A 14,103-nucleotide genomic window follows, 5' to 3' on the forward strand; every position below is an offset into this window, starting at 1 on the left:
GCTATTAAGCTGGACAAAGAAATCTATTTTAGGGCAAACTGTTTCTGCACCTTTGCAGTGCAGTACAGCAAAATCAACAAATATATTCATGAACGGAATATTCGATTCTGAATTGTTGGGATCCCAAGACAGGAACGGACGACAGTGATTTCGGGAGCATCTGAGCTCGAGCACCGAATCGCTGTGTCCATCATGACTCTTTGAAAGCAAATTAAAGTTCAGGAACGTGAGAACAAATCCATACTTGAGCCAACCTACTGACATATTTGCAAAGCTCAACTTGGCGCAGTAGAACACAGTTGGAGCTCCTAATGACCATTACAAGGAAGATTAAAAGCACTAGCAGGTCTCCGAGTTGCACGTTTAGAACACCTAGTGACCATTGCCTATGACGAATGACAAGCTTCTGATGCTTTCATTAAAGCTTAGACGACATATCGCCTCAAGATTTCTCGCAGTTCTGTGGTGTCATAAGTCATCTCCCTCTCTGAAGTTTTCGGAAAGCACCGATCTGTTATATTATCCCGATAGCGCGCAACCGAAGCATCTCCTCGGTATAACATATCTTAGAGCCATGTAAGCAGAATCTTCAGCTTCAGCCACCTTCAGTTGAGCCCATCTTAGCACACATGTCATGGGATGAACTCGCAAACTCCCTAGTCCCGACCTCCACTCCACTAGGTGCAGAGTTTGACTGTGCATGCCACTGTCTGTGCCCAATACTTGAGCCGAGCTTTCACTTCGTCAGGATCATCACCTGCCAAAGCATGTCATTTGTTAATCACAAAGAAGAATAGGATATCATCGTAAATGAATAGCAAATCAAACACAACTCCAGATGCTTCGCGCGCACTGCTGGTTTTGTATGAAGGCATAATGGTACACTCAAGGTATAAAGATTAGCATTTTCTTAAAAATTTGCAAATTCTTATTTTTAGGGCTAATTATGCGTTGGAGAGAGGAGACAGATTTTCTGTGGGGGCTATTGTTTTGCTTTGTTGTGAAGCTTGTCTTGGAGAAGACAGTTCACCTTACTGAGTTCCCTTTCTGTTTCTGTTTTGCAACTGGGGATGTGAGTGTGACTACAGTAAGGCTGGAAAAAAAGCTCGAAGCTCGTGAGCTAAACAAGTAGCTCATGACTCGGCTCGAATCGACTCGAACTCGAAGATTAACGAGTTGAGCCGAGCTTTAATTTAAGATCGTTAGGCTCGATATGATAGATCAACCACTCCCAATACAAAGAAAGATCAGCCACTAAACAACCTACGTCCCAGACGCACAACCCAAGGCCAAGCAGTTGAAGGCCTAGCCTCCTAGGAGACTCATGCGTTACAAGAAAATTACAACTGTTTAGTGATATATATGTTTAATATATACAAAATCATTTTTATCAGAGCTTTATGTTTATAATCTAAACGAGTTTAACAAGCTAAATGAGCCAGCTCGCGAGTTATACGAGTCGAGCCAATCTTAGGTTTGAGCTCGTTATAGTAACGAGTCGAGTCGAGCTAGCTCGTTAACAAAATGAGCTCTAGCGAGTCGAGCCGAGCTGGCTCGACTCGGCTCGAATTCCAGCCCTGGACTACAGGTTGGGATCTTCCTCACTCATCCGAACCATACTAGAGTACTCAATGCTAGTATTGATTCCTCCTTTTATTTATTTTTTATTTTTTTAAGCCGGGCTAGTCCCCTTTCCATTATAAAAATAACGGAAATACGAATAAGGTCCAGTCGAAACGAAAAAGGGAAAGGGAAACAGCGAGCTCAAGCATTCCAGGGAAACCCGCTGTAGGCGCTCGCAATCGAAACGTCCACTACGAGGCAACAATTCCAGGGATTCCTCCTTCTATATGCTGAAAATTTCAGTTCTTTCATCAAATTTAGACTGCGCCAACCAAAAATGTTTAAAACCTTTTTCTATACTCTTAGTTCATTTTATGTAGTGTTTTTTAATAGAAATGGAAGCATAAACAGAGAGTTCTGCCACAACAGCAGAGAAAAACCTTTGCCATCTTGGCGTCATCCCGAAACGATTGTAGCGAAATCGAAATTGCGTGCACGGGAAAACAAGTCTTACCAGGGCCGGAGATCTTCCAATCCGGGATGGGCGCTGCCGCCGCAGTAGCAGGCTCCAGCTGCCCGACCAGAGTCCTCTGCTCGTCGAGGAACCTCCGCGTCATGGAGTAGCAGAGCTCCAGGCCGGGGAGCGTCCCGCAGAGGCCCGGGATCTGGTGGTAGGAGAAGCCGAAGCCGAGGTCGAGGCAGCCCTTGAGCTCCTCCAGGTCCTCCTCCGTCAGGCTCCTCGTCCTCCCCGCCGCCGCGCCGCCACTGCCACTAGCAGAGGCAGCGTCTGCTTCCAGCATGATGCACCTGCCGGTCCGCCGCCTCCGGGGCTCCCGGCCGTTGCTGCTGCTGCTTCTGGCGGTGGCAGGGTTGGCGCCGTCGGACGCCGGCAGCTGCGGCTGCGAGGAGAAGTAGGAGGTGGAGGAGATGGCCGCCATGTTCTCCCTGTCTTTCTCTCGAGGCGTTTGTCTACCTCGAACTCGTGTGCTGGTGCTTCTTGGTCGGTTTCTAGAGTTGGTTTGGGCTGTGGCTTATTTATAGAGGCAGGGCAAAGAGCGTTGGCTCATTGACTGGCTGTACCGCAAAAGACAGTAGTTTGTTCTTGGATTTGTTGTAGGTGATTAGCTCATGGGAAGCCTACCTTTTCTCGGGCTAATTTTGCCAAGAAAACATTTTGAGTGTGATGTTCGTTCCTATAGGAAGGGAGAAACTGATTCTTTTTTAGCCATGCCATGCGTGAGGGCTTCGTTGGGCGCGTGCTTAATAAATAATCTAGCAACCAACACCTTGCTCTGAGCAAGTGTTCCATCGTACTACTACTTCAGTGTGGCGGCCAACATTTCGTGTTAGTGATGACGGAGTATTTGTCACTCTCTTTGCTGGTGGTGGTCTCGGTATTGCGTTGTCCAGCTACGTGACAGGATCAGGCCCAGATTGTTGGATGGATCAGGACCGGAAATTGCGTGCACTAGGAGTAGGAGAGTCTAGGACGGCATGCACGGCAGGGGCCGGGTTCTCGCGCGCACGGTACGTGGCCACTCCGTCAAGTAACCACCACTAGAACCCTAAAGAAAACACAACTGGAACTCTGCCGCCCGCATGCGCCCTCAGCAACATCGTGATCGTTCCCAGCGCGACAAGTTTCTGCAGCTGGCCTGGCTCTTTTACTTTTACTTACGTGCACCCTCGGTCGATCGGCATCGACCGACCAAATGGTTGCTCATCACGTACTCACTTGACCATGCCTCCACCCCATGCAGTTTAGACCGCGCAGTACCGGACCCTGCTAGCTCTCTTCTTCTCTTTTAGATAGAGCTGGCACGTGCCGTGCTACTTTGTACGTGGACACGAGGTGGCCAGGTGGAAGCCCTACGCGTGCGTGTATGGATAAGTACGAGCACGAGCAAGAGAAGTTGTGGCCGAAGACCGCTAGCAGCGCCGGCCGCCGGAATCTTTGGTGCGGCGTGGGGCTGAAGCCAGCCGCCATGAACCCGCTACCCATGACCAACCGTCCCTGGCCGCTTATTTGATCGCCGCCAGGACGCCAGCCAGCCACATTTCGCTTACTCAGCCGCCGTGGGAGCTATTAGCAGCCACGCGATTTGTCTCGGCCCGTCTGTGTGGACAATGGCGGTGAGGGCCGTCCAAGGCCGCGACGGCAACGTTGCACCCTCCTCGCTCGTCGTCCAGCCAGCTGCACTGCATGCGTACGTATGGAGGAGTGTGCACGTACGTGCGTGCCGCAACCAGACAACACGTAGGGAGGGTCCTACGTGGGGACTGGGATGTGGATATGCTCTGTTTTCTTTCTTTCAAGTCTCACGTGCTCTGTTTGGGATGCCAGGAGCGTATAAACATAGTACTGTAGATAGGATTTCACGTGTCGTATCTAGTGCAATCATCCAGGGGTCACAACTCACAAGGTTTCATTTTAGACGTCATATTTCCCATTTTAGACGTTGCGGCTTGCCGTTACATTTTCTTAGGCTTGATCCTAGTTGGTTACACCTGACAATAACAATGTTTCATTAGCACGGTTTGAAGTTGCTCGGATTTTTGATTTTCATGATGAAAACCTAGAATCACGCCTCCAGAGATTGGATCCGGCGAGGACGGTGCTTGAGTATTGTTTTCTTCTTAGAGGTGTTGCTGCTAGATAACTTTTTCAATTGTCTGTATGTTGTCAAAAGATAGATAATTGGTGCCGATGATCATTCTTGTAGTTTGTTTGTCGGTGCTTTGATCGCTTCATGTTTTTCCACCGTCTAGGCATAACTTCGGTCTTCTATGACTTTGCTATTTATCGATGTGATCTTTTATGTGTTGGTGTTGTTTAAATGTATCCTAATCATGCATAGATCATGTGTGTGCTCATTGTCTCATATTGTCGTTTCATTCCGAGTCAATAAATTCACTCATCATCTAAAAATATCTATTCTGTGAAACAAAACCCATGTTGTTGTCTTTTTGCGGGTCACAAAACCCATGTTGTCGCTTTATTTCTACATGTCACTTTATGACAAAAAACTTTCAAATTGTCGATTAATCAGATATGCCTCTTTTTCGCGACAGAGTATTCGAATGGAACCACTTTTGGATGATTGGACATGGAAGGATTGAAATAGCAAAAGGCAATGTGAATCAGCCGAGGTCGCCTTTTTCAAGCAAGTGAACTAATGGATTTGTTGTGATATTTTTTATGAATATCTTGTAGAATTAGTTGTGTGGCGGGGGCGATGTGCCAGAAGCCAAGACGATTAGGCAAAGGCGGAGGTGATATGGTGAATGTGAGGGAACACGAGGCGGGGCCAGGAGGCAGCGTAGAGGGGCGGCACAATGGCAGGGGTGCTTAGGTGAGGAGCTGCGATGGGGAAGCACGGCGACATTGGTCACGAGAGGCCGAGGTGAGTGATGCAGGAAGGCGAGCGGAGGTGCGGGGGGTTGCCACAAACCTACTTACCGGTGATGGTGGCTGCCAGCCGGGTGGCACTGAGGACGGACACGACACCAAGGCATAGCGTGGGGGAAGGCGGAGGGGGTTGTTGAAACTTCGGACCATGAGAAACTGTTGATAGGATAGATCTTATCAACTACCATGACACACTGAAAAATAAAATCAACCACCACGTTGCAGGGGCGTAACCAGGATTATCAACCATTGGGTTAAGCTAGTGTAAATCTGTAAGGGATATTCCAAATTTTCATTTGGGTTCACTTGAACCCAATGGTAATGAGCTGGCTCCGCCCTTGCCACGTTGGATACATCCAAGCGGTCGATGACACTTTCCTATAAATTGAATAAGGGCTCCTTTGATTCAAAGGAATTACATAGGATTTTTGAAAGATTTGAACCCTTAGAATTTTTTCCTGTGATGCTCGTTTGATTCGTAGGATTGGCATCCTTAGGAATTTTTCCATGTGATCCATTTGTACTATATTTTGGAGGAAAATTTTCATCTACTCAAACCTCTTTGTAGAATTCCTTTGTTTTTCCTGCGCTATCAAATATTCTTTCAAATCCTGTAGGATACTATGGGACATGCCATCCTATTCCTGCATTTTTCTTATTCCTTCATTTTGATAATCCTGTGAACCAAAGAGGCCCTAAACGTGGTGGCATCTACACAATATCCATGAACTGAAAACGATCCATTGACAAATCACAATGGACAACGAAACATCAGGTCTGGGATCACAAACGATCTTGGGCTCTTTGGCAAATTGCAAGCTTTTGTTGTATATCAAAAAAATCCATGTGGGCCACGCTCTAGCTGAGCTGGTGGTGCAGACATGGCCCAAGGAAACCCATTTTTTGTGGCCAAAAGTCGTTCAGATTCGAAAAGAACGAAAAACAAACTTTTGATATAAACAGGGTCTGGAATATTCTTCACTGGACCAGCACCGCTACATAGGGCCACATAAAAGTCGTTTTCTTTTCAGGAACATAAAAGTCGTTTGACGGACGTCGACTTGCAAGCTGCGCCTTCACAAAAATTTCAAAATCACAAGGTGGAAATTTTCACGTTTGGAGGCTATCTACATAACCAGCGTAAATTTTCTTGACCACTAGCTAGCATGTTTTGCGAGATCAAATGCATGGTAGCATAGTGCAAGTACGTATACCACACAAAGCCGGCCATGCATATGGTCAAATGCAGCACGCACAAGAGAAAGATTCTCCTGAGTGTAGATAACACCGCTGTGAAATTCTGATGGCCATAGAAATAGCGGTCCATGAAACGATCGTGACGGTGCATGCCTTTCAATTGTCGGTAAAAGGTTGAAAACAAAATATGCATGGACTGGAGGTATATATCTCATAAAGATTTATTCATTAAGTGATTTATAGATATTTTTTTCTGATGTGTTTTGGATGTATGCGATCGACAACAGCTGATTTTTACAAACTAATCCACAGCCCCACCACACCACTAGTGACAATGTGACATGTATACTCATGTACAGGTGAGTTGTCTTATTGTGCATGAGCCATGTTCCTTTACAACAACAGTACGTAGTGCTGCTTTTTTTATTTAAAGTTTGTCATTTGACAGGTCCTTGAGGGCATACTTTTCGTATTCGGCCAAAAAGGAGCATATTTTTCATGATGTTGCAATTAATGACATTAATTTTATACTGCAATTTTGTATTGAGGTGCATTATTCGGCTTTACATGGATTTGTTTATGTTGTTTGCACTGGTTATATACGTTTTTCCCATAATCTGCACAAACAGTTTAAAATTGTGTAATTGCTAGCATAAATCTGCACAGACAGTTTCAAATTATGTAATTGCTAGCATAAATCTTGAACATGATATATATGCCTGTCTTCAACTTACGAACATTGTGTTAGTACTAATCTAGTAAGATAATCTGAATTGCCAAACATGATTTTGTTTCGAAACAATAATACCATATCAAAAGTGCATTACATCTCATCATTCAGCAACTGCATGCTAAACCTTATATATCCAGATAAATAAATCTATAAAAAGGTTATAGTGGCGCATTGGCAGCCATGGAAAATCAGTAATGCTCAACAAGCGCGAATACTTACAAGGGTGGACATACAGATACGGCAAAGTCTTCCTGTAGAGGAGATTGGGCTGAGATGGTCATTAAAATGATTAATGAAAATACTGATTATTTTGAACTCCAAAGGCCAAAGCTAGCTAACTATACTATACTACAAATCATTAGATCTGCGCACTTGATCACATACGCGTTGTTCCTCGAAGATATCCGCGCTACGTGACAAATAAACAAATTAAGCATTTTTTTCCGAGAGTAACAAATTGAGCATTTCGGTGTGTAGCTCATTTAGGTGTGTAGCTAACTGATATATACTCCCTCCGTCCCAAAATAACTGTCTCAACTTTGTACTAGAGCTAGTACAATACAAAGTTGTACTAAGTTTGAGACGCTTATTTTAGGACGGAGGGAGTATTAATCCAGTGTTTTGTTGCACACTAGTCAGGCCAGAGCTGTTGCACCCTAGATATTTTTGCTTGAGGAGATATTTTAAGCATGTAATGTAGTCCATGCACAAATAGACGGCATGCAGGCCGTTGCCTAGCTATAGGTTACTGGAAAACATTCTGGTCTCCGAGCCCAAAATCAGCTAGCCACCCCTAATCTTGTTTGTAGTATATATAGTTATATAATGTATCTATCCTAGTCTAGTTTTGGTCCCACGATGTGAAGTTATTCATGGCAGTTGGTAGACAAAGACATAGAAAAAGGATAAGCAGCAACCAGAGCCCCATGACCCGTGAACCAAGAAAAGTATCTCCAAATCATGTCCACCATATATCCAAGAAAATTAGGAGTAGCTTTCATTTGGTGGCAATAAAAATCATGATTACTTTGGCCGTCAATCCGTTTTCTACCACAATTCTTGGTCCTCTTACTAATCACTGCTTTGACTGGAGAGTGCATTTAGGTGTTCAAACAAAATTCTAAAATCAGATTGATCCAGTCTAAGCATTTTTTTTCAAGAGTGCACCACCAGGCCAGCAGTACCCTCTTAACTCTCTTTGTTCAAACAAAATTCTAAAATCAGATTGATCCAGTGTTCAAACAAACAAACAAACAAGAAGATACTCGAGCCGCGCGATTAGTTGTGCGGCTAATCCAGTGTTTTGTTGCACTTGACCTGTTCTTGTCTACCAGTAGAGCTGCTGCGCCCTAGAAGAATTTTGATTGATCGAAGTGGGGGCTCGAGGTGGATTTATAATTTCAGCATGCACATACGACATGCAGACCGTTGGCCAGCTATAGTTTAACGGAGAGAAGGTTCTGGTCTCCAAATCCAAAACCAGCCCCCCCTAAATACATATATCTATCACCACATCTATCTATCATAGTCTTTAGTTTGGTCCCAGCCAGAAAGTGAAGCTATTCATGGAAGAAAAAGACATAAGAAAAAGGATAAGCAGCAACCAGAGCCCCAAGAACAAGAAAAGTATCTGAAAATTCAGTCTACCATATCTATAGAAAATCATCTGTGTAGCTTTCATTAGGTGGCAATCACATCATGATTACTTTGGCCCATCCCCTAGTCATTTGACTAACATGGAGTAGCACTCTATAAGTGAGCCTCTACTCTTTCCTGGAACTTAATCAAACCTTAAGATCTATTTAAGCATAGCAGGTAGTGTATGGTAGCTCTCCAGCACTGGTTGATTATACAGGGCATGGAGTAGCATCGAAGCTAGCCATCGAGTTGTATACTTAATCAGTGTAGTTAGTAGTCCCTCCGTTCCATAATTTGAACTAAAACCACGAGAAGAATTATGGAACGAAGGGAGTACTGCGCAAATAAACAAGGTTTACAGATCCTAAAGTTAGTTCTTACACAGCTATCCGGCTACAGATCTTAAAGCAAGCAACCATCACACATATGTTCCCATGACTGGGTCTCTTGTTAAGAAGGTTCTCTCATATTTTTGAACCAACTCCTGGAGATGCTTCACGGTTGAGAGGTCACAGAACACCGTCTCTATGTTCGGCATGGCAGCAACCCATTGGCCCGTAAGTAGGGTCTGTATGCGCAACAGTTGGCCTGAGCACGCTACAACTAGCTAAACTCAAGCAAAACGATAGGGCAAAGAAAACAGAGTGAAACTTAAGCAACAGCAGAAGCTACCACCAGCAGTAGTCAGGAGGCCGACCAGAGTCTTTAGTATTGTGAGACACTGTGGCAGGTCAACATCTCTAAAACTTGTATTGCACCAATTTCTGATACAAATTGCATTGATTTGGTGTGCACACGTAACAGAAAATATGCTAGTCATGGATTCTCAATCATGTGGGTGCAAGATTAAAAAGTCTTACTTTTCAAGGTGCAAAGAGTTCACTCCTTGCTGAACAGGACTAATCATAATCAGTTGGCAAGGATCCTACAAAGCATGCTAAGCTGCAATAACATAATTTAGTCCAAACAATTGATTGCTAAGCTATATACATGAGGAAATGCAGGAGAAACCTGAAGCTTAGACTCAGCAAATGCAACGACAACAGCAGGGATGATACCCTTCCACCAGCCTCCACCAGTGAAAGATTGTGACCAGTTTTCCATTGCTTGGTGGTTCAGTGGGCATGCATAAATTTTCTCCACAGCCAAGGCAAATAAGTACAGCAGTACAACACTTGATCAGTTGTTGTTTCTTGAACTGCCATTACTGATAAGAGGTAAGCTATTTCTAGATCAGGAGCTACAAGATAACTTAGGCTGAGAAAACAAAATATTAACTGTGTACCACAAGGAATATTTGCACATGTGAGCATTCAGACATCTGCTAAACTACTTGCTAGCTCATCCAAGATGGTTAGTGTTTTCTCTTGAAATATGTTCTTGCATTTTTCCAGTAAGATGCGAGAAGTGCCCAGCACGAATTTGCCGAAGTGTGTTGTGCTCATACACAATTATTAACTGACAATGCTACTCGCACATTCTGCTATTCACTCTGTCCTTTGTGCTTTAAACTTGTCATTTTAGTTTAGGTTTTAGTTGGTTTTAAGTCTTACTTTCTAGTATTAAGGAAAGCAAAAGGAAGATTGGAATGTTCAATGTACCATGAGTTGCAACTTACAACAGCACTACATTTGCTCGGACGTAAACCAAATTGTCATTTTCTGCCTACAATTGAATGAAAATAAAAACATGGGAATAAAGTATCTTCAGTTAACATGACAAAAGGTGAGGTCAAAGTTCTACTCCAATCAGGCCTGTCCTACATTATGTCTTAAAAAAGTTAAGTCGTATTGGACTTAAGCTCAATATGGACAGGGATCAGGGGTTATACATCACGATTTCAACTTTCAGTGGCTACGCCAAAAGATTCGCAAATAATGAATGAATACAGTCATTAATTTGCCATTAGTGTTACAACCAGGAGAGCCTAAAAACGATTTGCAAATACTCCCTCCGTACCATAATATAAGACGTCTTTGCAGTTCAATTTGATTATGATACAGAGGTAGTAGTAAGTGACAACAATTATTAATTTACCATTAGTGTTACATATACTACAACCAGAAGAGCCTAACAACACGGGGCACATATGAACTGCATGTATGATGTGACTGCCTATAAGATCTGGACAAGATAAGATAGGGCATGCCAGCAACATATACCTTGCAGTATAACTAAACATACTACAACAGTTTGACAAGATAACCAGTACACTGAACGATGAAACCTCAACGGAGTAATATTGTTGATTTAGAAGAACTATCATTTCCGTAACCATCCTTGAGCTTCAGTTCGAAATTGCAACCAGAGAAAGCTTCATACTCAAATTCTAAATCAGGAAGGAGATAGTTGCCATCATGCTCACCTGCATGAAAACGACAGGTTTGTTGGACCAGTTGCAACAAAAGGTTTTGCCACGCAATGACACGTGTAGATAATTTTTAGTAAGTTTATGAAGACTTTTTTGTGGGAAGGAGGGCATGTGACACAGTAGTGAATTATTCGTGTAATTTACTGCCACAAACATGCATGTGACACAGCGTGCAAGAGGGCGGACGAAGGCAGTGAGACAAACCTAGTCTTGAGCTTAAATGCGACATTGGAGGAAGAATCTCAGGGTCAAGCTCCAATGTTGTTTCATCATCTGGATCGTCCATGGATATCTAAAATACAGAAGTAGTGAATTTAAACAACTGGAGGTAATTAATTGCACACAACGCATACTCATGACATCAACAGAACAATGGGGAAAACATTTCAACTCATAGTCATCAGTAACACCATGCTGTTCACTAACTCAGTCATCTTATAGCAGTCACGAGCCTGCAGTTAAAGGGGATAAATAGCATACTAATATATAATCTAACACTTATTCTAATCTAATTCCACAAAGCCAAGTATATAACCCAGTTGTCCACCAGAAAATTAGTTAGCTTGTGACTGAGAAATGCTAACCATCAGCAATCATAACAGTTCAATCATTCACTGTTATCACCAATTTACTCCAGCCTGATATTATTCCTCTCGATTGTAGTGTATCATCTTGATGCACAACTAAGTTTCATCACACTTGAGGGTAATTTGGGATCAGGCAAAAGGTTACGACATACCTTTGATGGTTCATCGATGTCATAAATACTGTCCATGGAGACTTGCAAAGTGCTCATTGCCTTCTCCACCTTCTTTCGTATGCCTGGTTCCGGAATTGAAACATAGGAAAGATTTAACACATACAAACACTAAAAACTTGTTTTTTATAGTGGCTAAAGAAGTTCAGTTAAACAGAAAACATACGCTCTTCACGCTCGTCTGCCATCAGTCTCTGCATATCATTCCCGGTGAAACTCGCAGTCTCAATGCCACCCTTAGCCCACTCGCAGCATTTCACCCAGTCCCCGTCACTCAGAGAGCTCGGTTTCGCCACGCCCTTCGACCCCTGCACGCTCACTGCTGCTGCTGCTGCTGCGGCCTTCCTGGAGGCGCCGGCCGGCGGGGCTTTGCCGGCTCTACCGAGGTCTCCCAGGGCTCTCCGCCCCGCCCTCGCCGCATGCCCGCGCGCCACTCCGGCCTTCTTCCCATCAACGCCTGGCCAAACAACGGCAGGGACGCGCAGCGGGTCAGCGCAGGGAGAGAGTTCGCCGCGGATTCGGCGAGGTGGGCAGGTGGCGGGTTAATTACCTCGGAAGATGGGCAAGTTCTCGTTTTGCACGAGGACTGGAGCCCGTGGAGCCTGCATTTCCTCGGACGGTCCGGCGGCGCCGCCGGATCGCGCGCTTGTTCGAGCAGTTAAGCTCCGACCAAGACGCGAAGCTGGAACTCCCGGCGGGGGTAGAACCCTGGAAATCGCAGGACTTGGCGCGCGCTGCGCAAAAGCCCTAGCCCGACCTTGGATTTCGGTGGCTCGCCCGGCGGAAACCGTGGAAGTGGAGTGAAACTGTGGCAGGCTCGCTGGGGAAGGAGGGGGAAGGAAGGAAGGAGGCTGAGAACGGAACAGGTTGACGCGAACAAACCTGGCCAAATGGGCCGGCACGGCACGGCACGGCCCGGCCTGGTTTAAACGGGCCAGGCAGGCACGGCACGACCCGGTTAGGCACGCTAAGTGCACAGGCCGGCATGCGTGCTGCCCTATATGGCCCAGGCACGGCCCCCTGCTACACGGGCCGGCACGGCGGCCCGTTTACCACGCGAGCACAGCGGCCCGAGTGACAGATTTCTAAAAAAAAAAACAAATCGAGCCACATACCTCTCAGGAGCTCCTAACCGGCGCCTTAAGCGCCGGTTCAGGAAGCTGGCGCTCACAGCCGCGCCTGCTGGGCCGGCCCACGACACGCCTTCTATACCACAAAAGAAATCCCCTAAAAAGTGTTGCTCCCGTGAGGATTCGACCACGCAACCTCCAGTACATGTTCCAGTCCACTAACCACTAGTGCAACCAATCAATCATGGATATTTTCAGCGCGCATGAATTAAGAATAATTAAAGTCGCGCTATTTATTGCGCACAGATTTTGAGAAACGTAATTTTTTCGGGACGAAATTCGAAAATTCACAGATTTCAAAATAATCACGCATTGAAAAGGTTAACGAACTAAAAAAAGATTGATTTTAAAAAAGTTCACAAATTTCAAAAAAGTTCATAAATTTTGAAAAATAGTTCATCAATATCAAAAAAATTGTTCAAATTTTTTAAAAAATTCAGCAACTTTGAAAAATGTTCATCAAATTTGAAAAAAAGTTCATCAAAGTGGGAAAAACTTCATCAAATTTTAAAAAAGTTCGTCGAAATCTAGAAAAGGTTCATTGAAATCTAGAAAAAGTTCATTAAAATTGGAAAAAGTTCATGGAATTTAAAAAAAATGTATTTTTCTTTTTTGTTCGTGATTTCAAAACGTGTTCATAGTTTTTCAAATTTGTTCACTTTTTCATATTTTGTTCACTATTTTAAATTGTTCAGTGTACATAAAAAATGTTCAATGGGTATTTAAATGGTTTTTCAGCGCATATCACAAAATTGTTCAATGTGTAGTTAAAAATTGTTCAGATTATATTACAAAAATGTTCAATGTATAAAAGTTGTTCATCTTATATCAAAAAAATGTATAAATATGTTTTAAATTATTTCAATGTATATCACAAAAATGTTCGCTGTGTAGTTAAAAATTGTTCATCGTACACCAAAAAAATGTTTAGTGTATATTTGAAAATCGCTCATCGTATATAATTTTTTGTTCAGGTTCTCAATAATTGTTCACGTATTAAAAAAATCATGGAATTTGAAAATTTTCATCGAATTTTACAAAAAGTTCATCAATTTGATAAAGGTTCATCAAATTTGAATAAAAAATTGCACATTTACGGAAAAAAGAAAAAGGAATAAAGAAAAGAGAAATGAAAAAAGAGCAGGAAAAAGGAGAGAAAAAAATCTCGCGATCTGGAGAAACAATAAAAGAGGGAAAAGAGGTTTGCAAACAGCAAGTGGTTCCTCGCTTAGTGGTAACTGCGCTGATGTCTAAACTAAACATCCCAAGTTCCAACCACCGCACTCACGCTTTTTTGATTGATGC

The 14,103-nt window shown here is 43.6% G+C and overlaps 2 protein-coding genes across 2 annotated transcripts; both read right to left on the minus strand.

Annotated features, from left to right (window-relative positions):
• Positions 1-244: 244 nt before the first annotated feature.
• On the minus strand, positions 245-2,679 carry LOC123071703 (uncharacterized). The gene is made up of 2 exons (XM_044495289.1): positions 2,078-2,679; positions 245-757 (listed from the first exon to the last, which is right to left on the minus strand). The coding sequence occupies exons 1-2, from the start codon at positions 2,499-2,501 to the stop codon at positions 678-680; spliced, it is 504 nt and encodes a 167-aa protein (XP_044351224.1). The 5' UTR covers positions 2,502-2,679; the 3' UTR covers positions 245-677.
• A 7,817-nt stretch (positions 2,680-10,496) lies between these two features.
• LOC123071702 (uncharacterized) lies at positions 10,497-12,517 on the minus strand. The gene is made up of 5 exons (XM_044495288.1): positions 12,219-12,517; positions 11,835-12,125; positions 11,651-11,733; positions 11,116-11,203; positions 10,497-10,905 (listed from the first exon to the last, which is right to left on the minus strand). The coding sequence occupies exons 1-5, from the start codon at positions 12,274-12,276 to the stop codon at positions 10,769-10,771; spliced, it is 657 nt and encodes a 218-aa protein (XP_044351223.1). The 5' UTR covers positions 12,277-12,517; the 3' UTR covers positions 10,497-10,768.
• Between the last annotated feature and the right edge of the window lie 1,586 nt (positions 12,518-14,103).

The sequence above is a fragment of the Triticum aestivum genome, chromosome 3B, assembly GCF_018294505.1.
Source record: "Triticum aestivum cultivar Chinese Spring chromosome 3B, IWGSC CS RefSeq v2.1, whole genome shotgun sequence".
NCBI lineage: Eukaryota > Viridiplantae > Streptophyta > Magnoliopsida > Poales > Poaceae > Triticum > Triticum aestivum.